The 27115-nt window shown below is 45.8% G+C and overlaps 1 protein-coding gene across 2 annotated transcripts; it reads right to left on the reverse strand.

Moving 5' to 3' along the window:
* Positions 1 to 12930: 12930 nt before the first annotated feature.
* IDS (iduronate 2-sulfatase) lies at positions 12931 to 26901 on the reverse strand. 2 transcript variants are annotated; one of them, XM_083486489.1, is made up of 9 exons: positions 26503 to 26901; positions 25113 to 25249; positions 23269 to 23446; positions 23038 to 23126; positions 21083 to 21283; positions 20046 to 20216; positions 18885 to 19011; positions 16048 to 16221; positions 12931 to 13861 (listed from the first exon to the last, which is right to left on the reverse strand). In XM_083486489.1, exons 1-9 carry the CDS (start codon positions 26588 to 26590, stop codon positions 13347 to 13349), a joined length of 1680 nt encoding a protein of 559 aa, XP_083342615.1. In that variant the 5' UTR covers positions 26591 to 26901; the 3' UTR covers positions 12931 to 13346. The 2 variants fall into 2 exon arrangements, with proteins under 2 accessions (XP_083342615.1, XP_083342616.1); XM_083486490.1 differs by lacking the exon at positions 26503 to 26901 and adding an exon at positions 26257 to 26492.
* Between the last annotated feature and the right edge of the window lie 214 nt (positions 26902 to 27115).

The following is a 27115-nucleotide window of genomic DNA, read 5'->3' on the forward strand; positions in this document are numbered from 1 at the left end:
ATCAGGCAATACGTTCTGTGAATGAATGTGACAGTAGACAAGGCTAGTCTTCTTCCTACTGACTGTCAAATAAAGCTGAAGGGCATTAATGAGGCAAATGTTCGCTGATTTGGGAGCGGGGATATGCTAGGTGTTTTCTGTTGTCTTAGAGACCTCTAGTGGGCAAGGCCATGTGCTGCAACATTTTCCTCTTCAACGCTTGAACTACAGTGGTACCTTGGGTTAAGAACTTAATTTGTTCTGGAGGTCTGTTCTTAACCCGAAACTGTTCTTAACCTGAGGTACCACTTTAGCTAATGGGGCTTCCCGCCGCTGCCACGCCATTTCTGTTCTTATCCTGAAGCAAAGTTCTTAACCCGAGGTACTATTTCTGGGTTAGCAGAGTCTGTAACCCGAAGCGTATGTAACCTGAAGTACAACTGTACTTTGCAGGGGTTTCACCAGCTACCCTGAGACACGTTCCTAGGCCCAGCATGGGGAATGGCAGTTGCAAGGAACTGCTGTTAGCCCTTGACTCTCCTTCACATCCAGCCCATAAGTTTAGAGCACACAGATTCCATCAGAGAATGTTGGGAACTGTAGTTCTGTCTTCCCACAGCTACAAATCCCCAGCACCCTCAATGAACTGTACAGGATATGCAAGAAGATTCTGTTAGTTTAATTATTTGCAATTTACTATTTATTTATCATTAGTCATTTACTGCATTGACATCCCAGGCTTTTTCTCCAAGGAGGTCAAGGTGGTGTGTGTGGTTCTCTCCCCCCCCCCTTCTACATTCAATCTCCACAACAACCCTTCGAGGTAGGTTAGGCTGAGAAGGGGCAGCTGGCCCAATGTCACCCAGTGAGCTTCGTGGCCAATTGCGGATTTGTGATTTTTGTTACTTTTTATTATTTATTGCGTAATAAACTTGGTGTGTTGTTATGGAACATTCACATCTTTGTCTTTAGCTATGCAGAAAAGGGACATAGAAATGAATATGACTTGATTGATGGGAATATCACCATCAGCCCAGAGTGCTGTTTCCAGCAGCAAACAGCCACATTCCTGCCTAGTACCTCACAATAGGTGACTGTTTTTCCTCAGCATCCAGGGGTTCAATGGTAGGCTGCTCCTATATATGGAGTCACAATTAAACTATATTCCACTTTATTTAGCTTGTTTATTCATTTCAAAGCACTTCTAAACCACTTGATATTTTTGAAATATCTATGTGGCGTAAGCTATGTACAATAAAAAATATCCATTAAAAGAAAAAATACGGCCTAAAATCAATTAAAAAACACTATAAAAGCATATAAAAGCTAATGAAATGAATAATGATTAATTTAATAAATAAGTGTTATTCTGTGGTGAAGCCTGCTTGTGCACATTCTCATACATTCCATCAGTTGAGATACAGATGAGATACGTCTTTTGATGAGCATAGAGGGTGGTTTTACACAGTGGTGGACTTGAATGTACCCTGTGCAAGGCCGAAAGAGGGCATCCTCTCAGCTCAGAGCCCACTGGGTGCACACCACTCGCACAGCCCAAAACCCACCCCTGGTTGTACACATCCAAGGCCTCTAGCTGCAACATGTGACTTTTTAAGTTCAGGACTTACAGCCTGATGGAGGCTACTGAGAGGGAGGCAGGAGGTGGAAAGTAGAGGGAGAAAGAGAAGAAGAAAGAGACAACTTTTAAAAATTAAAAGCAGGTCTGGTTTTGCAACTGATTTTGCACTGCAAGTCTGAAAAAGCCCATAGGATGCTATAAGAACCCACACAGCTCAAACTTGGGGGCATCTGCTCTGCATGTAAAATGTCCCAGGTTCAATTCCTGGCATCTTTCCCATTTTCCCCCCTGACGTTCAGGGTGTAGGTGCCATTACTTATGCAGCCAAAATGGCACCACCCAGTCATGTGACAGACCTGGGAGACTCCTAAACAACTGGAGCGTGCTCAGTGGCAGCAGAATGTTGACTGGCTGTTATTGGGATCAATAGGAAGCTGGGTGGAGAGAGATGGCTGGAATGGAGTTTCTTGGGAAAGGACTTGGCTCGCTGGCTGGCTAGAATCTTGAGCACTGGCGTGTTTCATTGGAAGGACCTCTTGCCTTTTGTTTAAAAATGGGTCTCAAGTAGTATGGCTTGGAGAGGAACATAAGGCACACCATGTTGACAACCCCCCAGAGTAGACAGTTCTGAGCTGAGTGGCCCAATAGACTGACTCAGCCTAAGGCCTTTGGCCACTGGACAGTCTACTGTGATCGCCTTCCATGCTCCAAGACCATTTTTCTAGCCTTGCTACTCCTTAAGGTTTGTTTAGCGCAGCAATGGGGTGTGGGTGGGCTGCAAATCCCATCACCCTTGGCCATTGGCTACACTGGATGGGACTGATGAGAGTTGGGACCCAAGCACATCTGAGAGGTCACACCCCACCTCCCTGTTTTCTAACTGGTGGTGGCAAACTGAAGATGGGACGCTCCAGATCGTGCAGAAGATGGAAGCGGCAGCCTATTCAGGAGGCATTTTAAACAAAAAACCATCAGAGGCTTTCCTCCTGACCAAACTTCCTCAATGATCAATAGCCTGAACACACGCTAATCCTATTATAGCAAAGAGGAACGAAAGCCAGTGATGAGAAAATGATTAGACCATCCAGTTCAATCAGCTAATCTGTTTGTCTTCCTCATCCCTGCCCTTGATTACGTTTCTGAAACAAGGTTCCAATGGAGGCGGCAAAGGCAAAGCCACGCGTCTCCCACAGCTCCTCGTAATGAAGGCTCCCCCTGCGCACAGGATCACATCCGTCTTGCTGTGGAATATTCGAGAGGACTTGAGCGAGGGGAAGCAATTCCCTTGGCAGAAGATCAAACTAATTTTAAAGTGCAGGGAATGAAATACATGGAATTCATCCAGAGTGGAGGAGTAGGTAATCCCTGGAATGCAGAGAGAGCCCCACAAAGGAATCGGCAATGCCACCACTTATTCCACACTTATGCGCCAGTCCTGCATGCCCAGAATGTTGTGCTCAGGTCCTGTTTGAGGGTTTTCCACAGGCATCTTGTTGATCCCTATGAGAACAGAATGCTGGACTAAATGGGCCATTGGGCTGACCCAACAGGACTCTTCTTGCACTGTGATGTGTAGATAAAATGAAAGCACAATGCCTGCTGCTCTGAGTGCTCTGCAGAGAGGACAGAATGGAAACATAATAAATAAATGTTGGAAAGTGCTTTTTAATGGATCAGATAGAGGTTATAAGGAGACACTCTACAGACTGCGGATTCCAGATTTTCCACAGGGCTTCGCCTAAGAAGTTGTTCCTAGTGGACGGTGCACTGCCCATCGTCTGTTCCAGAACTATATATTTATTTGTTTCATATTCTCCCAGAGCTGACATTCTCTCCAGTCGAGAGAAAAGACTAGCCTGCAGATATCAAAACAAGCCTTGCCACTATGTGATTAAATACTCCTGCTTTAATTAGCCAATCTGCTGGGAAGAAAAAGCGCTGCCCAGAATCGGCTACCACTCCTGTGGCCGAGACCAACAAGGAGGAAAGCATCTTTGGCAGAGTCAAAGCATGCGGGGAAGAGATGGCCCTGCTTCGCAGTGGCTGAAGAGAAAGCACCTTCATAATGAGGGCAGCATCAGAGGCGAGCCCAGAGAGCAGAGAAGCCGGATATGAAAGAAGATGAAGGGAGCAAAGAGAAAGAAATGCTAGCTCCGTGTTTCAAAGGGCTTGGAGCAAGCTTTTCTCTCTTTCTCTCAGACTGGAGAATGGAAGGAGCACAAGTCTTTCATTAAGGCTGAAGTCCACCTTTCCATACATACATTTATGATACCACTTAAAACAGTCATGGCTTCACCAAAAAAATTATGGCAGCTGTAGTTTGCTAAGGGTGTTAAAGGTAAAGGTAAAGGTACCCCTGCCCGTACGGGCCAGTCTTGCCAAACTCTAGGGTTGTGCGCTCATCTCACTCTAGAGGCCGGGAGCCAGCGCTGTCCGAAGACACTTCCGGGTCACGTGGCCAGCGTGACGAAGCTGCTCTGGCGCCAGAGCCGCACACGGAAACGCCGTTTACCTTCCCGCTAGTAAGCGGTCCCTATTTATCTACTTGCACCTGGGGGTGCTTTCGAACTGCTAGGTTGGCAGGCGCTGGGACCGAGCAACGGGAGCGCACCCCGCCGCGGGGATTCGAACCGCCGACCATGCGATCGGCAAGTCCTAGGCGCTGAGGTTTTACCCACAGCGCCACCCGTGTCCCGCTAAGGGTGTTAGGAGACATCTATTCCCCTTCCCAGAGTGGTTTAATGATCAGTTGCTCATCACAGGGACCTCTGGAGATTGCAGCTCTTTGAGGGGAAATAGAGGGTCTCATAAGAACTCTCAGAACCCTTGTGTGCCACCACTACAGAATTTTATTAGCCACTGCAAGAAACAGATTGCAGGACTAGGTGAATCTTTAGGCTGAAATCCAATGTTCACTCACTAGGAATATATCCCAGTGAAAAGGATCCAGTGGTTTCAGTAGAAGGACACAAGTTAAGCATGCATCAGCAGCATAGTGCAGCCGCTAAAATGTGATTCTAGGTTGCATCATTGGAAGCAGGGTGGCCAGATCACAAGAAGTAACATTACCACTCTGGTCTGCTGTGGATAGAATTATCCTAGTGTATCATGCCCAGTTCTTGACATTGCAGTTTAAGATACTGACAAACTAGAACATGTTCAGAGGTGGACAACAAAGATGGCAAGGGCTCTGGAGTCTTAAGTCCAAGTGGAAAGGTTGAAAGAGCTGCGTATGTTTAGCCTAGAGAAGTGACTGCTAAGAGGCAATATGACAGCCATCGTCTTCAAATATCTGAAGGGCTGCTGCATAGACAATGGAACAAAACTGTTTTCTGTTGCTCCAGAGGGTAGGACCCCAAGCAATGGGTTCAAATTATTAGCCATCGTCTTCAAATATCTGAAGGGCTGCTGCATAGACAATGGAACAAAACTGTTTTCTGTTGATCCAGAGGGTAGGACCCCAAGCAATGGGTTCAAATTACAAGGAAAGGTTTTTTAGACAAAGGTCACTTCCAGACTGTTGCTGTTTTTGGATGGAATTCCATCACATGCTGGCAAATTCAGGTCACTCAGTTAAAGTGATCTGAAGCTCTTGCAGCAACAAACCCATTTCCCCATTCTGACAATATGAGCCATGACAGTGGAAGAGACCATGCTGGAGTCCTGGATTTCCTGCCCTGGTAAGAAGGTTCGACTAGATAACCTTTGGAGGTGCCTCCCAACTCTATGAATCCAAGCATACGATTGCACTCTTAATCCAATCCAATCTTCTTCTGCTCTTTAACAAGTGCAGGCTTGTATGGTGAGTTTACACTGCAAGGTCCACACAAGCAATCACTATTGATTTAAAACACTCTGCCTATCCCACACGGAAAGAGATATTTTTATTTGTTTATTTGTTTGTTTGTTTATTTATTTATTTATGAAAAAAGGAGCTGCAACTGCATTTTCTGTGTAAGTCGTGCCAGGATGAACAGCAGGCATATAATAAAGCCCTAACTACAGCTTGCAAGCTGTAAAAATGTCCCAGAACTCTAAAAGCAGCTGCATCCTCTGCCACATCCAAGATCCCTCTGTTAGAAGAACAATAATTTATTTATTTTATTTAAAAGCAAGCTCAAAGGGGCAGGGGAATCAATCTTGGACATGTTGGGTTTTGTTTTTGTTTTTTTGTTTTACACAGGAAAGAACAGAAGAGCTACTGTGATTTTAGAAAGCAGAGATTGGAGCTCATCTCACTCACACGCTGCTTTTTTATTAACTGAAGCCTGTTTGTTGACTCTACTCCTTTTTTTGCCTTTGCCTTTGCCTCCTGCTTAACTCAAGAGTCTCCAGTGTAGCTGTTCCTAACCTGCCAGACAGGTAGCAAATCCCGCTGATGCAGACGTATGCCTTGCGCTCCAGCTGTTGCGAAGCCGTCCTGGGGAAGAGGGTCAATGGCGGCATCTCATTTATTTTATGACACTTGCTTTGCATTTCTCTCCCTCTCCTGCTCTCTCTCTCTCCAAGCCGTCTGCTTTTATTGCTCTCACTGTGCTGTCTTGTTTGTTATTGCAGACCATCTTGACCTGAAGAATACATTGCTTACCATGGCGCAGGCAGAGCTGGAACGCTGCCATGCTCAAACTCCCATCCTTCCTGGCCACATTTTTAAAAATTATTTCTTTCTGGGGAAACAACAAGAAGAAGAGGAAGTTCAAATTAATGAACATGCTGCAGCAGTGGTGCTCCAGAACTTGAAAATCCTTCTACTCCTGGTGAAGTGGTTTACAAGCACATCCCATGTTGTGGGAGACATGACAAAAGACTCCAGCCCACGTTAGTACTACTCAGGGTAGACCTACTGAAATTAATGCACGTGAGTTAATCATGTCTATTAATTTAAGTGAGTCCACTCTGAGTAGAATTGGCATCAGCTACCACCCAAAGTAAAAAAAAAATAGGAGTTCCTACTGGATATGTGTGTGGGTCACATAGGAAGGTAAACAGTTTGTTTGTGGTTTGTGAGGGTGTCTCCCAGGTAGAAATCACGATGACAGTAAATGCACACCACTTCCTGAGTCAGATTGCTGTGTTTCTGTGCTGTGTTTACTGTATATCTCTGTGCTTCTCTGTGTCCATGAAAGTGAGGCTGACCAAAATGTTGCCTGCAGAGCACTGAAGAGAAAATAAAGAAAAGTAACTCCCTTTTACTTCCCCAATTAAAAACAAAACAAAACACTGGATCTATTTGTCTACAATTTGTCAGACTCAGTCCACTCTGGAGAGGCTCCTGTGCCGGTAAATTCCATCCACTTTGGCCAAAAGTGGGGGGGGGGGGCTGTTTTAGATTCCCTATTATGGTGAACACAGAACTTCATTTTATACAAAGCGGCTTGGTACCTGAAACACAAAGTGGCAACAGTACAGAGTGACTCATAAACAGATCAGGATTTTTATAAAAACATAGGTGCAAGATCTGTGCATTTCTTTTTCATTAGTTGTCTTTCTCACTCTGACCCTGTGATTCTGCCTGCAAAACTCTGCTGTGTAAACTACCAGGAGGAAGAAGCAGAAGTCAGCACAGTTGCCAGATGGTTTGTGGAAATCCTAGGACACCTGAAATCAAAGCGGCAACCAACAGCATGTATTAAATATGGAGAGGGAGTAAGACATGGGTTCCAAATACAGTGGTACCACGGGTTACATACGCTTCAGGTTACATATGCTTCAGGTTACAGACTCTGCTAACCCAGAAATAGTACCTCAGGTTAAGAACTTTGCTTCAGGATGAGAACAGAAATCGTGCTCCAGCGACGCAGCAGCAACAGGAGGCCCCATTAGCTAAAGTGGTGCTTCAGGTTAAGAACAGTTTTAGGTTAAGTACGGACCTCCAGAACAAATTAAGTACTTAACCTGAGGTACCACTGTACTGTTACTTTCTCTTAGCCTAAACCAGTCAATCAGATTTTTATTAATCACAAAAAGCAAACAAGACAATCCAAATTTAAGTTTGACCTATATATTGTAACTCATTTGGTAGAGCATGAGACTCTTAATCTCAGGGTCATGGGTTTGAGCCCCATGTTGGGCAAAAGATTCCTGCATTGCAGGGGGTTGGACTAGATGACCCTTGTGGTCCCATCCAACACTATAGTTCTGCGTTTTCAGAACTGCAAATTATCAAAACCTCACACTATAAATTCCCAAGAATCATTTAGATGATAAAAAAAATCCCTTGGCAATCAATACCATAATGGGGTTTTGTTGTTGTTGTTGTTGTTGTTTAAAGCAGGCTGTTATCTTTCTCACTGCTAGTGCATATATAGCTACCCTACATAGGTCTTACTCTAACCAACCTCACAAGGTTGTTTTGAGGATAAAATGTGATATGCCCTGAGCGCATCTCCTTCAGGCAGGGAGACGGTTCCTTGGCTGCATGAAGTCTGGAGCATGAAACCAAGACAGAGGGCGGATCTCTGTAAAACAAACAAGGACAGTGCAGCAGCAAATTCCATTTATCTGGATTTTCTCTGCCCAAAGACACTCTGCCAAAAGGCTGGAAACACAGGCAAGATTTTTGGAGGCTGACTGTGGCTCTGTGGGAGAAGCAGGAGAGACGGCTGGGAGTTTCAGATAATAAAGATAATAACAGTGATAATGGTGATAATGACGGTGATAACGCTGTGGGTACTCAAATGGTATCATTACTTTTATTGTGAGTTACATTTGTTATGTTATGCAGCTGCAGTACATTAATGGCCCGAAAGGGAGAGAGCACAAGCTCTCTTCCGCTTTATAAACGTTTTCTTGTATGATCACCTGGATGAATTTTGTCACTTGCTACAGTAAAATGGGGGTTTTGTGGCCCTCCAGGTGTTGCATATCATAGAGTTGGAAGGGACCCTGAGGATCATCTAGTCCAACCCCTGGCAATGTAAGAATATGCAGGAATATGAAGCTGCCCCATACGGGGATGAAACCTGCAACCTTGGTGTTATCAGCACCATGCTTTAACCAACTGAGCTATTGCCATTGAACTCAAACTCCAAATGGCCTCAGTTAGTATGGTCAATGGACAGGGATGATAGGAATCGTGGTCCGACAATCATCTGGAGGATAACAGGCTCCTTAGTCCTGTGCTACAAACAACCAGGCTTAGACATCAGCCTTCTCTGACTTGCTTCCTTCCTGGTGTTTCAGGTGCCCTCAATCTCAGGGTCCCAGCAATCATGGCTAATGATCAGGAATGGTGGCATTTGCAGAACAACTAGAAGGCACCTGGTCAGGGACGGTTGTTGTATACATGAACCTACCTTAAGAAAACAGAGGTTTGATGCCGAAGAGAAAAATGCTTTTTTGCTCACCGTATTAAAGGTAGTGAAAACCATCATCTGAATTATGTGCTGAGGGGCTGCTGTCCTCTGGTGGAGAATCGCATTTCTTCATGTTCCTTTCTGAATCAAATTCAGTTTTGGAAATACAAATCTCGATGAAATTAATCGCACGGGTGTCCACGTTAGGACTTCAGTGAAACAAAGAAGCGCCTCCAGGTAATGAAATGTCTGCAATCGAAAGCAGCATGAATCTGGATACTGGTTATTGGAAAGAGCAGGAAGGGGAGCTCTATTGAGCTCAGAGCCTGCTTGCAGACTTCCCAAAAGGCATTGCTTGGTGAGAAAAGGATGCTGGACTAGAGAGGCCATTGGGTCTTCTCCAGCAGGCTCTTCTTATGTTCTGATGTTCTTATGAAAACTCACACCCTTACAGAGATTTGTAATCGCTCCCAGAAAATCTGGCTGGTCCTCACCAACAAATTAGAACATAACACAAGAGCCACCCCTCTTTGTGAAGACCCAAAGTGTTCATTCCAATACAGTGGTACCTCTGGTTACGTACTTAATTCGTTCCAGAGGTCCGTTCTTAACCTGAAACTGTTCTCAACCTGAAGCACCACTTTAGCTAATGGGGCCTCCCGCTGCTGCCGCACCGCCAGAGCACGATTTCTGTTCTCATCCTGAAGCAAAGTTCTTAACCAGAGGTACTATTTCTGGGTTAGCAGTGTCTGTAACCAGAAGTGTATGTAACCCGAGGTACCACTGTATCCTGTTTCTCACAATGATCAGGCAGCTGCTTCTGGGAAGCCCACAAGCAAGGCGTGAAGGCAGCAGACGTGTGTGTGTGTGTGTGTGTGTGTGTGTGTGTGTTTGCACGCACTGCCTCTGAACTTAGCAGTTCTATTTAACTATTGTACCTCACTGTTATCTATCGCCCTATCCTCCATGGGTAGAGAATTCAGCAGCACTGCAGCTAAACTAGGGAGGAACTTGGGGTCCTCCAAATGTTGGACTGTAACTTCCACCAGCAGTGGCTGTTAGCTATACTGCATGAGGCCAATGGGAGCAAAGTCCCACAGAATCTGGGAAGCCACAGGTTCCTCCTCCCTGGGTTAAACCAAAGCTGCAATTCTTTTTGCATACTTACTTGGGAGTAAGTACTGTTGAGCACAGCTGGAATTCGATTTCAGAATAAGCATGCAAGAGGGCTGTGCTACATGTGTCTTAAGGTAAAGCTAAAGGGACCCCTGACCATTAGGTCCAGTCGTGGCCGACTCTGGGGTTGCAGCGCTCAACTCGCTTTACTAGCCGAGGGAGCTGGCATACAGCTTTCGGGTCATGTGGCCAGCATGACTAAGCCGCTTCTGGCATACCAGAGCACGGAAATGCTGTTTACCTTCCCGCCGGAGCAGTACCTATTTATCTACTTGCACTTTGACGTGCTTTCGAAGTGCTAGGTTGGCAGGAGCAGGGACTGAGCAACAGGAGCTCACCCCGTCTCGGGGATTCGAACCGCCGACCTTCTGATCGGCAAGCCCTAGGCTCTGTGGTTTAACCCACAGCGCCACCTGCATCCCTTCATGTGTCTTAGAACAGCATTAAAACTGCTGTGAATGGTACCATAACCATTCCTGCTTCCTCTTCAATGAATGGCCAGGATTTGACAAGACCAAACCAGCCAATTCAGCCTTCCTGAAGCATAAAACTCAAATTAATGGCATCACTTGTGCCGTTAGCATTTCTTTATGGGCCGTTATGCACAGAACATTAGTTGTAACTGAACAGATGAGCAACCCTCTGAGAAGCAAACAAGCACCACTTTCCTGGTGATTAAGATGAAGTTCTGTGCAGAAGTATTATTAATAATATTTGCTATTTTTTCAGATTCTATACAGCACCCTTCCTCCCAAATGAGCCATAAAACAATACAATAAAAATTTAAACAATCACATACTCTCACAGCTAATAACGTCAAGGTTGCTACGAACAGAAACTTTCCATCATCAAATACACCGGTAAACAAGGTAGTGTTTGAATTCCTCCGGAAGTGAATAAAGTGGAGACAGGCGTATCTTACCAGGGAGGGCATTCTACACATAGGGAACCACCACCAAGAAGGTCCTGTAATGGGCCAGTGCAAACAGATGGTTGATATTGGGCAAGTGCAGCCCATGGCACACTCCATTGCCTCTCAAGACAGACGGATGCCCACAACTAGTAGTAGTCATACCTCATGTTACAGACGCTTCAGGTAACGTGTTTTCAGGTTATGGACGGCAGGAAACTCAGAAGTACCAAAACAGGTTACTTCTGGGTTTCACCGCTTGCGCATGCGCAGAAGCGCTAAATTGCACTTTGCACATGCGCAGAAGCTCCAAATTGAGCTGGTGCCTGCGCAGACACGGCGCTTCAGGATGCGAATGCTGCGGGTTGTGGATGTGCCTCCGGCACAGATTACGTCCGCAACCCGAGGTTCCACTGTACTACTGCAGAAAGGAGTTGAGATTTCAGTGGAACAGAGAAGTTAGAGGGGAGGCCTGTGGGTGCTTTCCAAAAAGGGTGCATCCTAGTCCTAAAGGGCAGCCCCAAGTCCCAGGTGGGGTTCAGTCGTAAAGCCAACAACTCGTGGGCCTTGAACAGCTAGAGACGAGCCCCGAGTCAGATGCTCCCAGAACCATACCAATATCCCTGAGGAAGCAATTTATTTGTCCGAGGGTAAATATCAAACAGACTCTACAGGATGCTCCCCCATATATTGGGCCGACTCCCCAGCTTACTTACCTGGAATGTCCTGGAGCCATCAAGGCTACTGCACAAAGGGTGTGTGATTAGTTCTCTCTAGAAAAGAGGGGGAGCTTGATGTAGCTGGGGAGGTGGGGATTTACTATCTGACTCCTGAATTTGACTGCAGTTTACGGACTACCCTTGGTTTGCATTTCATCTGCAAATGCAGCCTTCGAGACCCAGGTGTGGAGCAGAACTCAATGAACAAAGATACATGTACATTGTGGATGGTTTTGACTGGAATGCTTTTTCTCTAAGACAAAGTGTAACCTGGGACTTTTGCCATGCCCGTCCCCCCCTAAGAAAACTAACAGTAGCCAAAATGAAAGTACAAACACACACACACATATGGAGCAGGAATCAATGGGTTTGGGGGAACCCTATGATTTGTAACAAAAAAAAGTCATAGAAAAAGCTAAGGGGAATTTCCCTGCCCCCCCCCCCCAAAAAACCCCAGCAAGCTCAGGAGGCACAGAATGCTGACTATGGGAGTGGAGAGAAGAAAATGTATTGGAGTGTCCAGATAGAAGGTGTGGCCTGTTAGACCCTGACCAGAAGCATGCCATGCTGCAACATTTTATTGCAGGTCCCATTCATAAGGAAAGAAGGGTACCCAATGTAAGCTGAGGACTGGAACACCTTCCTTACAAGAATAGGTTAAAGCACTGATCATTTCTTGTGTGTGTGGTTTTGTGGTTTTTTTAAAGTGACCAGGAAAGATCACACGAGAGTGGTTTATAAAACTATGCAAGGTGTGCACCAGAGAAAGCAGACAGAGAGAGGCTCATTTCACTCTCCCACTGCACTAGAGACTGGGGTTATAGAAATGTGAGAGCCCTTCTGCATAAAGGCAAAGGCCCATCTAGTCCGGGATCCTATGGGAAGCCTACAGGCAGGACCTGAGAGCAATGGGACCCTCCCTACTCGTGTTCCTCAGCTACTGGCATTCAGTCACCCAAGGAAACTGACTGGCCGTGGACTCAAGAGAAAGAAAAGAAGGTTTGTGTGCATGTGTTTTACTTACCTTTTCATAGAAGCCTCCCCACTACTACAGCCACCTCCTTCTTTTCAATGCTGCTTCACACATGGCAGCAAATCTTGGACAGGAAATACATACAAGGCGTTTATGGAAAGATGGGGTGCAGAAATTTTTAATATAAAGATTGATTTGCAGAATTCACTGCCATAAAATGTAAATGGTGTCCGCTAGCTTAGATGCCTTTAAAAGACTACTAGTCGAGTTCAGAAAAGATGTCACTCAATAGCTCAATGGTCATTGCAAAGGGGGGGATCTTTATTAAGAAGAAGAGTTTGGATTTGATATTCCACCTTTCACTCCCCTTCAGGAGTCTCAAAGCGGCTAACATTCTCCTTTCCCTTCCTCCCCCACAACAAACATTCTGTGAGGTGAGTGGGGCTGAGAGACTTCAAAGAAGTGTGACTGGCCCAAGGTCACCCAGCAGCTGCATGTAGAGGAGCGGGGAAGTGAACCCAGTTCACCAGATTGCAAGTCCACCGCTCTTAACCACTACACCACCCTGGCTCTCTAAAAAACTAAAGAATACTTCTTTGGTACACAAGAACACAACACATTTTAGATTTGGCTCCAAGAGCCGCTGCAATTCAAGACACGTCTTTGGGTATAACGCAAAGGTCTGTATGTCTTTTACTACTTGAGCAGCAATGTCTTACAGAAGAGGACGTGAACCCCAAATTCTGTGCTCCCAGACGTTGCAAAGCTTTTTGGCCAAGGAGCTGTGCATGTCGCTTCTGTACTTGTTATGGTCTTGACTGGGATCACTCGCTGTGAAATACAGCTCCCCTCCATGGACGTCGTTCAGATTGACTGTGAAGTTGCTGGGGTTGAACCCAAGCCACAGCGTACACCTGTAGTCAGCGGTACGTATAGAATAACCCATCACTTTTATGTCCTTAAGCAGAGGCAGATCAGAGTTCCAATCCGGAGTGTCTCCTGGGCGGGGATACTGGCTGCAGGCAACTGGAGGATCTGAACCCTTTGCTCCTTTGCTGTTGTTTCCTTGGCCTCCATGGATGGATGGGAAATAACGCAGCAAGCTTTGCCCCTCAGCACACAGGGGGATGTGAAATGAAGGCTGGGGACATACAGGGGGGATTTTTAATCCAGCGAGCTCAGCGAGCGTCGGGAAGAGGGACACCAGCTCAACAATTTCTCCGGATTTGCCTAGGAGGGAGGAAGCATTAAGGAAAAGGTCAGAGAGCATCCAAAGAGTTCAGCAGATCACGTCCAGCTGCTTTGAATTAATTAAATACTGCAAATAGAAAGAAAAGCCATGCCTATTGCCTAAGGAGTAAGTCCTGCTGCTGCTAAATTAGTACTAGCAGAATAAGTGTTCCGCAAAAAATCAATGAGTTGCATCTCTCAGCTCAGAAGTAAAACAAGACTTCTTCCCATAAAAACCTGAGGAACCTAATTACAGTGGTGCCTCGCAAGACGAAAAGAATCCGTTCTGTGATTCTCTTCGTCTAGCGGTTTTTTCGTCTTGCGAAGCAAGCCCATTGACGGATTAGCAGATTAGCGCTATTAGCGGCTTTTAGCGGCTTATCAGCTTATCGGATCAGCTGATAAGCGGCTTAGTGGCTTAGAAAAAGGGGGGGAAAGGGGGAAAAACCCGCAGGAACTCGCAAGACATTTTCGTCTTGCGAAGCAAGCCCATAGGAGATTCGTTTTGCGAAGCACCTCCAAAACGGAAAACTCTTTCGTCTAGCGAGTTTTCCGTCTTGCGAGGCATTCGTCTTGCGGGGCACCACTGTACAGGTGTCCAGTAAACTCCCTGTTCTAACTCAATGGTTATGTCAGTCCTGGGTCTTTGCAATTCTGGGCAAGTTAACTGAACAGATCATAGTAGTGGGAGGCAAAACAGAGAGGAAATGTCAACTTTCTAGAAATTGGGTCACTTCACTTCAAATGGTGATGTGAAAAGGGAAAGTCATTTCCAAAGTTCAAGGGTTGCTTTTATATTGTTACTGGTGTCACGTTCATGTTTTCCAGTCGTCTAATGTATTTGGGCAGGAGCTGGGACTGAACAACGGGAGCTGGCCTATAGAGCGAGATGAGCGCTGCAACCCCAGAGTCATCCTCGGCTGGACCTAACGGTCAGGGGTACCTTTACCTTTAATGTATTTGGGAGGGTGGCACTGTGGTGTAAACCACTGAGCCTTGGACTTGCTGATCGGAAGGTCAGCGGTTCGAATCCCCGCAACAGGGTGAGTTCCCATTGCTCGGTCCCAGCACCTGCCAACCTAGCAGTTCAAAAGCATGTCAAAGTGCAAGTAGATAAATAGGTACGTACCACTCCGGCGGGAAGGTAAATGGCATTTCTGTGTGCTGTTCTGGTTTCACCAGAAGTGGCTAAGTCATGCTGGCCACATGACCCAGAAAAACTGTCTGCAGACAAACGTCGGCTCCCTTGGCCAGTAAAGCGAGATGAGCGCTGCAACCCCAGAGTCATCCTCGACTGGACTTAACTGTCGGGATCCTTTACCTTTTTTAATGTATTTGGGGATGGGGGATTGGGTGGGATGGAGGATTTTAAGAAATACTAACAACAGTCGGTGGGTGGGCGGGTGGGCGCACGCGTGCCCAAATGTTTAAGCATTTCTGTATCATCAGTTTTGCTTATATACTGACATTGTGCCCTTGTGGTATTTGAAAAGTTGAAACAAATTTGATTTTTTCAAAAAGCAACCCAGGTATTTAATATGCCATCATTAATTGAACTGTGTTGCTGCTAGTGCCTTTGGATTGTAGTTATGGGATTTCGTGAGAATTTTATGGCTTCGTTCTGCTAGGTTTTAATACTGGATTTTTATATGGCAGTGCTTTGAGTAATTACGACACTTTGAGAAGGACAGTAAAAAAAATCCAGTATTTAAAACGGCACACACAACAGCTATGGATGAGTAGAAAAACATATCAGCTTGTGCTGTCATTAAGTAAAACAATTAAAGAGGCATAAATGTGTGTAAGTAAAATAATAATTTTGAAACAAAACACAAAGCATCATTTTGGAATAGGGATTCCTTCCTGTGAAAGAAAGTGAAATGCCTCTGAAGATGGCCCTTAACATCTACAGTGCTTTGTAAAAAAATATTTTTATTTTAAAACATTAATGTGTGTATGTTTAAAACATTAATGTGTGTAATGTGTCCACTTAACCAGGGCACCTTCGTCGCTGACCAAACGGTTTGTTGCTTTGCTTGTTTTAAAACGAGTCAACCAAATAATCAATTAAATGTTGCAGCCCAAATATTTACATCATTAATTTGATAGGAAGTTTTGCCATATGACACTTGTCACTCGTCTGTCGTTTATTTCAACCCAACATTAATTAAACTCTGAAGATTTACCTTGTGCAACAGGGCTTGAAACCTGTGTGAAGGGATCGATGAAAGGAAAAACCCTCTCTCCCAGGTGAGAGGTGGGGACTGTCATTCCTGGAACATAGAACATCAGTGGCACCCGGGTCGCGACATCAAAGTTGCTGTATTTCGCCCATTCGCCATGTTCGCCCAGTGACCAGCCTAGACAAGATCAAGAAACACTGAAGGAAGAGCATCATCTATGTGTTGGAGGGGCACGAATGATCATTGGTAAAGCAGATGCTAAGGTTTTTCAAGCAACTATCTCAGAATGCACAGAAACAAGCTTGTTAAACAGCCACTTACCTGATTGGTGAGGAACCCTTGGGGAACTCCCATTTCCCCCCTGTAGGCCACTTTAACTTAGTCATTTATTAATTACAATATTAGTTGCCTAATTAAAAAAAAAATCCCTACATAGTATGTGAATAAAACATGCAGGAAAGTAGCAAACTGCCTTATATAGAGTTGGACACTTGACCTGCACAGGAATGAGGAACCCACAGCCCTCCAAACGTCATTGGACTCCCAACACTTATCAGCCCCTGCCAACCAATGGCCAGGGATGGTGGAACTTGCATCAAGAGATATATCTGCCAGTATTGGGCTAGGCCAAGGATAGGGAACCTGTAGCCCTCCTGATGCTGCTGGACTCCGAATCTCATGAGCGCCAGCTAGCCTGGCAAATGGCTAGGAATGATGGGAGTTGTAGACCAGTAACATGTGAAAGACTAGAAGTTCCCCATCCCTGCGTTGAACAAAGAGCCTGACCCGGCAAAAGAAGAAGTGATTATATATAACATCTGGCCCTCCAGATGTTGCTGAACTGCAGCTTCCACCATTCCTGACCATTAGCCATGCTTGCTGGGTCTGATTCGAGTTGCATTTGAACAACATCTGGTGAGCCAACGGTTCCCACCCCTGCAATATATGAATATTCCAATTCTTGTAAGAACGCAAGAGCCCTGCTAGATCGGGCCAGTGGCCAGTTCAGTCCATGTCCTGTTCTCAAAGTGACAAACCGGGGGGGCCACCAGGTGGCGCGTTGGAAGATGGCCGACAATAACATCTCTCTGACCCATCCGAGGCACTAAGGGGCTGCTATGGGAAGTATGCAGCCTTCCTTTTGCTCCCCCAGGATGTGGGGGAGTGCTGTCCTGCCAGCGGTGTTCACAATGCACCCCCTGAAACGAGTGATGGGGGTGCTGAACACTTGGCACAGGCCCTCGGTGAAGTCAGCTCTTCCTGAAGCCGATTCCAATCAGCGCGTGCTGGTTGCTGCAGCTTGGAATTATAATTGGACGGATAAGTAAATCTTCTGATGAACTACCATAAGGAGACTGTATGTTTGGAACGAAGGGGGGGGGGGGTGGAGGAAAAAAATCTTTTTTTCCCTGCATGATGTGACATTAATAACCCTTCACCCCAGAAAGAAATAAGATTGTTGCGTTTCTATGAACCACAGGCAGGATTTTAAGAACTATGTGGGAGGAAAGAAGACTGGAGAATGGTGAGAAAAGAGGAAAATTTTTATGACGCAGTTAAAAAATGGCGTCTCGCCAGGACAGGTCTGCCGGAGGAAGAAGGACTGGGGGAGGAGAATCAGGATTGTTTGATGAGAAGGAATGCTGGAATGTAAGTTTGACCTGACAGAACCCCCAGACTCATTTGATTTATTCGGTAAGCCTGAGAAAAATAAAGGACAGATCGGAGATTAATTTTGTTTATGGAAGCGTTGTACGGAGGCTGTCCCGGATCGATATGATTTTTGGAAGAGTACAAAACCCACATAGAATGCCAGGTTTCAACCTGCTTGTGAAAATCATCAGAGATCGCAAAGAAAGGAATTTATGATAACAACAAGAAGAGAAAGGAAGTAATAAAGCTCTATCCAGATCAAACTGGACAGAACTGTTTAATTAATGCAGTAAGAAAAGTGATGCTGTTTTGGACTCGAGCCGAGCTTGATGTATGGGTACCCCCAACCAAATTTAAAATTTGGCTGTATAATTTGGAATCAATGTGATATGGATAATGTGTTGTGATTGGCCTGTTAATAAAAATTATTTTTTAAAAAAAAAACCAAAGTGACAAACCAGAAACCCATAGGGAGCCTACAAACAGGAGCCAAGTCCAGCATCAATCTCCTAATCCTGATTCTAGGTGACTTGTATTCAGAGGTAAACTATCTCTGGTCCTGGAGGCAGTTACTATACAGTGGTGCCTCGCAAGACGAAATTAATTCGTTCCGCGAGTTTTGTCGTCTTGCGATTTTTTTCATCTTGCGAAGCACAGTGTCGGGAAAGTTTTGGAAAAGCTTGAAAAATCACCAAAGTCTTTAAAAACCTCAAAAAAGGCTACCACACCACGTTCTATGAGTTGCTCCTCGAAGTCAAGTCGCAACTGTATTAACGGTGTTAAGAAAAAGGAAACAAACTTGCAAGACGTTTCCGTCTTGCAAAGCAAGCCCATAGGGAAAATCGTCTTGCAAAGCAGCTCAAAAAACAAAAAACCCTTTCGTCTAGCGAGTTTTTTGTCTTGCGAGGCATTCGTCTTGCGAGGTACCACTGTACATCCTTCATGACTAAGAGCCACTGATACCCATTGATTTCCAAACTTTTCATGTTGGTGACACACTTTTTAGACAGGCATCATCTCACTACACAGTGATTCAGTTTTACCAGCAAACTGGAGGTTACCTAACCCCTTTCCAGCCCCAGGAAGAACATTCATGCAACACAGCTACACACTGCAGCCGACACACTAACATGTTACGACACAGTGATTGGAAAGCTCTGCATTAATATGTCAACAAGACAACTTACCGTGGTCTGCGGTAAACACTACGATTGTGTTGTGGGACAGCTCCATGTCATCTAGGGCACTTAGCAACCTCCCAACCAGCGTATCCACGTAAGATACAGATGCAAAGTAGCTTTGACGAATTTGCCGCTGCAAAAAAATTTAGAAAAACATCCAAGAACTATCTATAAGGACTATCTAAAAAGCATCTATAAGGACTCAGGGTATTTTTCACACTAAAGACCTGCTTGCAACCTAATTGCCCAACTTATCATACCAAGGTTAGGGAAGTTGTGACCTACTGAATGGTGCTGGACTACAGCTTCCATCATCCTTCACCATTGGCCATGCTGGCTGGGGCTGATGGGAGTTGTAGTCCCACAATATCTGGAAAGGATACAAGTGGCTCCATCCCAGTATTAATAAGGAGCTTTTGTCTGTTATTAGATCACAACAGAGGCTCTGTATGTGTTTGTGATCAATATTATGTTATCTCTCCATACTAAGGACCAACCAGGTCGCAGCTGACTTTCCCGTGCCAGACATAAGGCTGTTGCGGGGCGGCTGTCTCTCTAATTTTGTGTTATGCCACGGTCCCTGTCTGGTGTTATGTCACATGCCCACCTACCCCTGCCGCCACCATGGCAGCTACTTTGTGACTGGTGCCACCCACATTCCCCCCAAATCTGAAGCATGCCCTGAAACGTTCTGCCATAAAGCAAACCCCAAAAGCTAAGGATTCCCCAAGTTCCCTACTCCCATATCAGAACGAGATCCAGGAGCAGCACTAAGGATCTTCATGCTTGGCATCTGCCAAAGGCCAGCAGCCCAGCAAGGGAGCTACTGACAAGAACGCCCCTCGGGCCTGCTCCTCCTGTCCCGCACTGTGTGAGCCACTACTTCTCACCCTGGTCCAGACAACCGTGCTGGTGCCCAAGAGAGGTGGGTGTTGCTGCCTGCTTGCTCAGCAGCTCTATACCTTGCAAGGAAATAGGTGGAAGCAGTGATGAGGAAGAGGAGCAGCAGCAGTTGGTGGTCATAAAGATAGAGGCTCCCAAAGGGAGGGAGCAGGGGGCCCAAGAATTGCACCTTGCCCAAGGGACCTGCAAAACCTGGAGCAGAGAGCGGCCAGATCGTTGACTTGCACTTCAGCTTAGTGCAGAGAAAGAGAATATGTCACCTACCTGGAAGTCTTCTGGAATTGGCCCATAAGGGAAGCTGATGTTCAGTGCTGCAACATCCTCCCTATGCCTGATGTCCATCCAGGGATTGTAGGCCACAGAAGGGAGCCCTTTAGGAACATCAGGATCAGAGGCCAGTGTGATGTTTTCCCAGGGGTATAATTTGAGAAATTCCTGGAGCAGAGATTTCAGAAGAGCCATTTCAAGGCTTGCAAACAAAAACAGGCTGCAGTTTTCCTACTGCTGTTCTGCCATGGTTCTTACAACCAGGCGACATGCTGTGTTTGGCATGTGGCAGCAGCCGTGTTGTGACTAGGGAGAACTTTGAAGAACCCCATCTAGATGGCAACTCCACCCATGGGAGCCACTGACTGTATCACCCACCTGTGAAAATTGGCCCCTGTGGGTGCGGGGAGATAAGGCTCCAACCCATGGACCCGATCCAGTTCCCCACACAAATTCAAATTCTCAAACCTTTATTGGCACATAGCATAAATTAACACATCAAAACCTGAATCTAACACTTGAGTTAATGTTGTATAACATTCGCAAACCCTCGCTGCGTTTTGCAGAAACCTGGCTAATATCTCCATCTTATCCCCATCCCAAAAAAACATAAGAAAAGCTACTTTCCATTCCTCTGCATGTTACTCCCTACTAACAACCAACTGATTATAAACGTAGATCAAATTGTCTGATGCCAGGGGCAGTGCAAAAGAACATGCATGACTGATTCTATTTGCCTCTGTCCGCAGGGGCATAGTCTCTCTACAAGTTGTATTTTCAGGAATTTCCCCTGTTGCACTGCCAAAGGCAGCATGTTCAGTTTCACTAGCGTTGATTCAGATGGTCAAATGGGAGAGATAAGTCACCATTCGCTGTCCACCTCACAGTTTCCCATACTTGATCTAGAGGGTCAAGCAACCAAACCATTTTTGGCCAACCAAATTCCAAACCCCATGTGATTTTCATTGATCTAGAACAACTGTCTAGGACTGCGCATTTCTTTCAGGTGGGCTCTTCTATTCAGGCTTCCTTACCTGGGGGTACCTGAATGGAATATGGGGTTTGTGATACCCAACAGCCAGGAAGAACTTGCTCTTACTCTCCTTCACAATGTTCAATAAACGAATCGCTTCCTCTGTGCTCTGGATATCTGGCAAGGTCCCCTCGGGCATCTCTGAAACATCCACTGGGCAGATAAGGTTGGCGTGAAGTTCTCCATCTTTCCCTTTGCAAACCTTTAAAAGAAGAAAACAGTCTCCTGAGAGGGGCACTGGGATCAAAAACAAATCACAAGGCAAAAAGTCCCAGTGAAATCAACACAAGCCTATTGTATTGATTCACAAAGTCCTTAACAACTTGGAACTGGGATACCTTAAGGATCTCCTGATACCCTCCAGATATCCTTGCCTTATCGCTTAGGTCTTCAGCAGAGTCACTGTTAGTGGTCCTCACATGGAATGGAAGCATGTTCCCTGTCGAACGTCTGGCACCTGCCACCCCCAAGCGAATTGCTTATGGGTAGTTTGCGCAGTTGGCAGGGTCTTTGGGGCCTTCATCTCCCCTGCCCACACCACTTTGACTGCTGCTACTCATGTATGAACACTTTGTTAATGGTCCCGTGAGTAAACAAAAATATGTCCCTATAACCTGCCAAAATCATTTCCCCATATATCTCATCTCTCCTATTTCTTCAAAGCCCTCCTCAAAATCTAACCCTTCCCCATGGAATTTGGCTTATCTTCTTAATTTTCATTCCCAGCTATCTCCAAACTTTATTTAACTGTAGCTGCAATTGTACACATACACTCCTTCTTATCCTCGTCTCATTCCAATGTATTTCTACTTTACAGTTAGATTAGACTTGAATTTGAATGCTACTTTGAGCACAAATTTATGTTTCAGGGAGAGGCAGAATACAAATTATTTTTCTTTACTTATTATTTCATTCCTATTTTCCATTTTTATACCACCCATATAACAAGAATTCTCCATGTAGTTTACAAACCATTAAAAACGATAATGCACAGTACAACATTTAAATGATAAACACACTATAACCCATCTACTATGTGTATCTGAAGAAGTGTGCATGCACACGAAAGCTCATACCAAGAACTAACTTAGTTGAAGAAGAAGAAGAAGAAGAGTTTGGATTTGATATCCCGCCTTTCACTCCCCTTCAGGAGTCTCAAAGCGGCTAACATTCTCCTTTCCCTTCCTCCCCCACAACAAACACTCTGTGAGGTGAGTGGGGCTGAGAGACTTCAAAGAAGTGTGACTGGCCCAAGGTCACCCAGCAGCTGCATGTGGAGGAGCGGGGGAAGCGAACCTGGTTCCCCAGATTACGTGACTACCGCTCTTAACCACTACACCACACTGGCTCTAAGGTGGCTTTAAGGTGCTACTGGAAGGAATTTTTTTATTCCATCTACTATATATTTTGGAAAGTTGTTTGTTCACCATGCATTTGGGCCCCTTAAGATATTGTCATCAATTTTTTTGCGATGGTTCCTGGGATCAAGGAGAAGGTTTTTTTTAATCTATGTTTGGATGCAGCTGGATGCCATTTTAAATCAAGATGGCAGATTGAACCTTTCAATCTGATTTGAACCACTGACTTACAAACTGAACTGATGTTTGTTTGTTTCTTAGAATTCCCAAGCAACAATGGGTATATGGATGCGGCTGTAAATAAATCAAAAGCTTTATTGTTGGCTAAAGCCAACAAAAATTAAAGTCTAGTTTGGTTTAAATCAAAAATTTGCAATACTGGCTTTAGGTTGCAAAGTCCTTGAAAGCAAGACTTGTCCAATAGCACAAACCTATACACGCCTATTTAGAAGGCAATATCACTAAGTTCAATTAAGATAATTCCCAAGCTAACTAGGCACAGCACTGTAGCCTCCATATCTCTGCGAATCAGCCACGCACACCAGCAGTGCAGCCCAGTTAATAATGGTAGAAATAATTAGCCATAGCATCCATTCACCTTTGTGTTTTCGTATTTTTCAGATGAGGGATGAAAAGCAGGGGTGGTCCAACTGTACGGATAGTCATCGTTATGGTTTGATGAAACCCCTGAAAAACAGAAGCAGCAGAATAAATGTCCAGGAGTGGAGTGGGGGAATCCTTTCAAATTAATTCTCCAAATTCTAAAAGCCACTCGGCTTACACTAAAGCTGGTTCTGCAGAGATCTCATCCTTCCAATTCAGAGCTTACCTGGGTGAAACACTTTCCCTACGGAGAGGGTGATGTAGCCATTTTCCTGGAAGTACTGCGGCAACGTGGAATAATTTCCCGCGTGCGCTCTCCAGTAGGAATTAAAATCATAGAGCCTGGTGGTGTCAGGTCTCCGCCCAGTGAGGAATGACACTCTGCTTGGGGCACAGACAGCTTGCTGGGGGGGAAAGGAGAGGAAGGCCATGGCTCAGCGGTAGACAATAGTGTGGTGGCAAATTCAGAAGTGCAGGATCCCCTCATGATAGTCACAGCTACACCCCTGCTGCACCCCCTACTAAGATTATACAACCTTCTAAGTTTTCACAACGAGGGATGGATTGTAATATCCACACAGATCCCATACGTTGCCTTTCAGCTGTTTTCTATACATGTGCACAGGCAAATGGTTTGGAGGGCTCCAGTAGCTTCTTTCAGAATGACTTAAGTTGTGTTTTCCATGAAGTTGCATTGTATGTAACATGACTTGCTCACCATTCTCTTGGAATGGAAGCCCCTTGTGCTTTTGGTGTTCCTAAATGCTTCCCTTTGGAGCACACAGAGGCCAAGAATCATCCCTTTGATGCTGAGTGGCTCAGGGATGCTGGAGACAGGGACTCTCCTGCAGAAATAGCAACAAGTCTTTGACCTCCTGCAGCCCTGGACCACTGGCAGAGCACATGCTTTGAATGCAAGACGTCTTGGGTTCAGTCCCTGATAGCTCCAGGCAAAGGCTGAAGGACAGTCCCTTCTCTGCAAAAGGACACAGAAACTATTTTCTGTTGAGGACCACGTTCTGTCAAGGAGAATCTGTTGGAGCCTAGATGCTGACTGCGAATGGGAGAAAGAACCAGTAGCAGCTGGGGCTTCTCTCTTTTTCTCTCTGCCATTGCTTTTCCTCCCAGTTTTTCCTTCCTTTGCCACTGGCATGAAATAAGGCCAAGGGCTGATGTGGACAACACTGGGCTCTAAGGGCAAACAGTCCACTTCAGTGTAAAGTAGCTCTCTGGTACTAATCTGAGCAAGCAAGCACGCAAGCAGATTCATAGGACAGCATGCAGTCCCTCAGCAAGTGTCCTTCACTATCAGTCTGAAGCAGGAACATCCAACATCTTTGTTGGTTGCTAAGACACCTCAAGGACATGACAGGAATAGCCTCCCCCGCTCCAGGATTGCTATTCAGTGGCAAACCACTGAGTGCTCCTGAACACCTGAGCCAATCCCGCAAAGAGGCCAGACCCCTGCCTTCCCTACCCGCCACCCTATGGCCTACCTTTGACAGACAGGGACGGCTTTCTTTTTAATTATTATTATTAAATTTTATTTATACCCCACCCTCCCCAGCCAAGACCGGGCTCAGGGCAGCTAACACCAGGTATAAAACAATTAATTGAACTACAACTTTAAAACAAGATTAAAATACAACATTAAAATGCAGCCTCATTTCAGTAGGAACTCAAATCAAAAACATTTTTTGTGGATGAAAACATCAAGTCTTCACCAAGGCCACCTGACATCACAATGAACTGATATTTAAGCATCAAGTGACACATTTTCCTTTGCCCAGCCAGTTTGTACGAAGACACATTGCAGCAAAAATCATGAACAGCCTTGGATAACGCCATTCTCCATGACTACGACTAATCCTTTAGGATTAGTCAACACCTGCCATATGAAAAAGGGGAAAACTGTAAACGGCCTTGCAGATTGTCGTCAGCAGAGAAACGTGAGATTACTAACATATGAATATAAGGGGTTGGTAGACATTTTGTCTACACAAAGTGACACAACCTGAGCACCAGAAACAGAGGGAGTGGTAAAAGTTTACATAATGTTGTGTTGCTTACTTGTGCAAAAGCATTTTGGAACACAACGCTGCGCGAAGCCAACTGATCAATGTTTGGAGATCTCACTACTGGGTCGCCGTAAGAGCCCAATGCAGGCCGCAGATCGTCAGCAACGATGAAAAGGACGTTCATGCCATCTTGAAAGCCAAAGAGTTAATAGGAAAGTGTTAGCACTATCAGTCAATGCTTTAGACGGAAACAATGAGAAGAGTGGGATGTATCAGTCGCTAATTTTAACTGCTTAACCCTGTTAGAAAAACCAGCAGCAGGTCAACGCCCCATGTACAATAATACCATTTTAAAGGGATTAACACCATCAAACTAACTTAAGGGATATTTAGGCATTCTTACAAAGGGATTGAAGAAATAAATGGCACCGTTGCAATGTAATGCGCTGAGCATTTTGGTATTCAAGGCAGAAATCCTACAAAGACCTATGCCAATTGAGTTCTTCTTCTTCTTCTTCTTCTTCTTCTTTGGCGATCACTTGTAGCCGAGTAAGATTGTCTTCCATAAGCACGGTTTTAAAAGTGAGTCTGTAAGTGACTGTGGAGGCCAATTTTGACTGCCCAGATAAATTTGTGAACACTATTCGACTCCTCCATGATAATATGACAGCAACAATCACAGATAACAATGGCTGTCAAAGTGAACCATTCACTATGCTGATGTCAACACAGTGTGTGCACACTCTGAGGATGACCTCCAAACCATCCTAAATATCTTTGCAATTGAGCTAATAATGAATTTAATAACTGACCCCCTGCTAACCTCCCATGACACCCCAAACTACCTCACAGACCTTATGAAATTTATATGCCGCTTGATTGTAGAATACCTCAGAGCAGTTTGCAAAATTAATCAAATAGGATTAAACCAGCTGTTTGGGGTGCTGGCCTCAAGCTACCTGACCGCAGTGACCTCCGGACAGTCCAGGACAGTCTCCCTTCTGCAGGCAACAGTTCTTGATAAAGGCACCTGGATCCTTCTGCTCACCTGATTTGCACTCCATTCACCCTGCAAACTCCTCACAAGTAGATTTTCCCAACCTGGCGATCTCCAGAAACTACCGGACTGCAACTCCCATCTACACCAGTGGACCCCGTCAACGGTCAGGGACAATAGGGGTTGCGGTACAAAATACCTGCAGGGACAGCCAGGTTTTGGGGTTTCTTTTTGCGGGGTGGGGGGTGGAGAGGTACTGCTAGCATCCCATGCTCCCAAACTCGTACCCGTCCCGAATTCCCCGCTCCCCATCTATCTGCAAGCGGCAGGTCCTGCTTCTGGGCTTTCCCCGACAGCCGCGGGACGCCTCGGATCATTCCCTGCACGATCACGCCCTCCAACCCCGCTAAACTTCCTCTTTTGCCCGCCCCGCTTCCAACAGCACCTGACGGTGGTCTTCCTGCCCGGACGGATCCAGCAACGCAAAGGAGGCAGAACGCAGCAGCGACGCGCGCCCGCCACTCCATCCCCATCTCCGAGGAGCCGCTGAGCTGCGCTCCCTTCCAGAAAGAGACCAGGGGAGCAATGGGGATTGCCGGGATCCTCCCACTTCGACCCGACAGGAGGAGCGGGGGAGGAAGCGGGCGCGGGGCGGCGTTCCGGGGCTCCACCCCGCAAGAGGCAGGGCTCTGGAGGTGCCTCCTGCGATCTGGAAGAAGCGGCCAGGCTGCCGGCGGCCGGGAGAGGGCGCAGCTGAGGTTCCTGCGCTTTTCTGCCGATCCTTGGTGCGCAGAGCATAGGATCGAACTGCGAGGTCGCCGTCCTATTACGCGCTGCCCTGAGAGTCAGCGCCGTTGTTCTCCTTGGCATTTACGAGTTGCATTGCTAGCAGATGTTGCATGAACATCTGGGTGGCTTTAATTGCGGTAGTGCTAATGAAACGCGGCCTTTTTGCTGATCAGAAGGTCGGCGGTTCGAATCCCCCGACGGGGTGAGCTCCCCTTGTTCAGTCCCTGCTCCTGCCAACCTAGGAGTTCGAAAGCACGTCAGAGTGCAAG

The sequence above is a fragment of the Podarcis liolepis genome (genome assembly GCF_965112155.1).
Source record: "Podarcis liolepis genome assembly, chromosome: Z".
In the NCBI taxonomy this organism is placed as follows: Eukaryota; Metazoa; Chordata; class Lepidosauria; order Squamata; family Lacertidae; genus Podarcis; species Podarcis liolepis.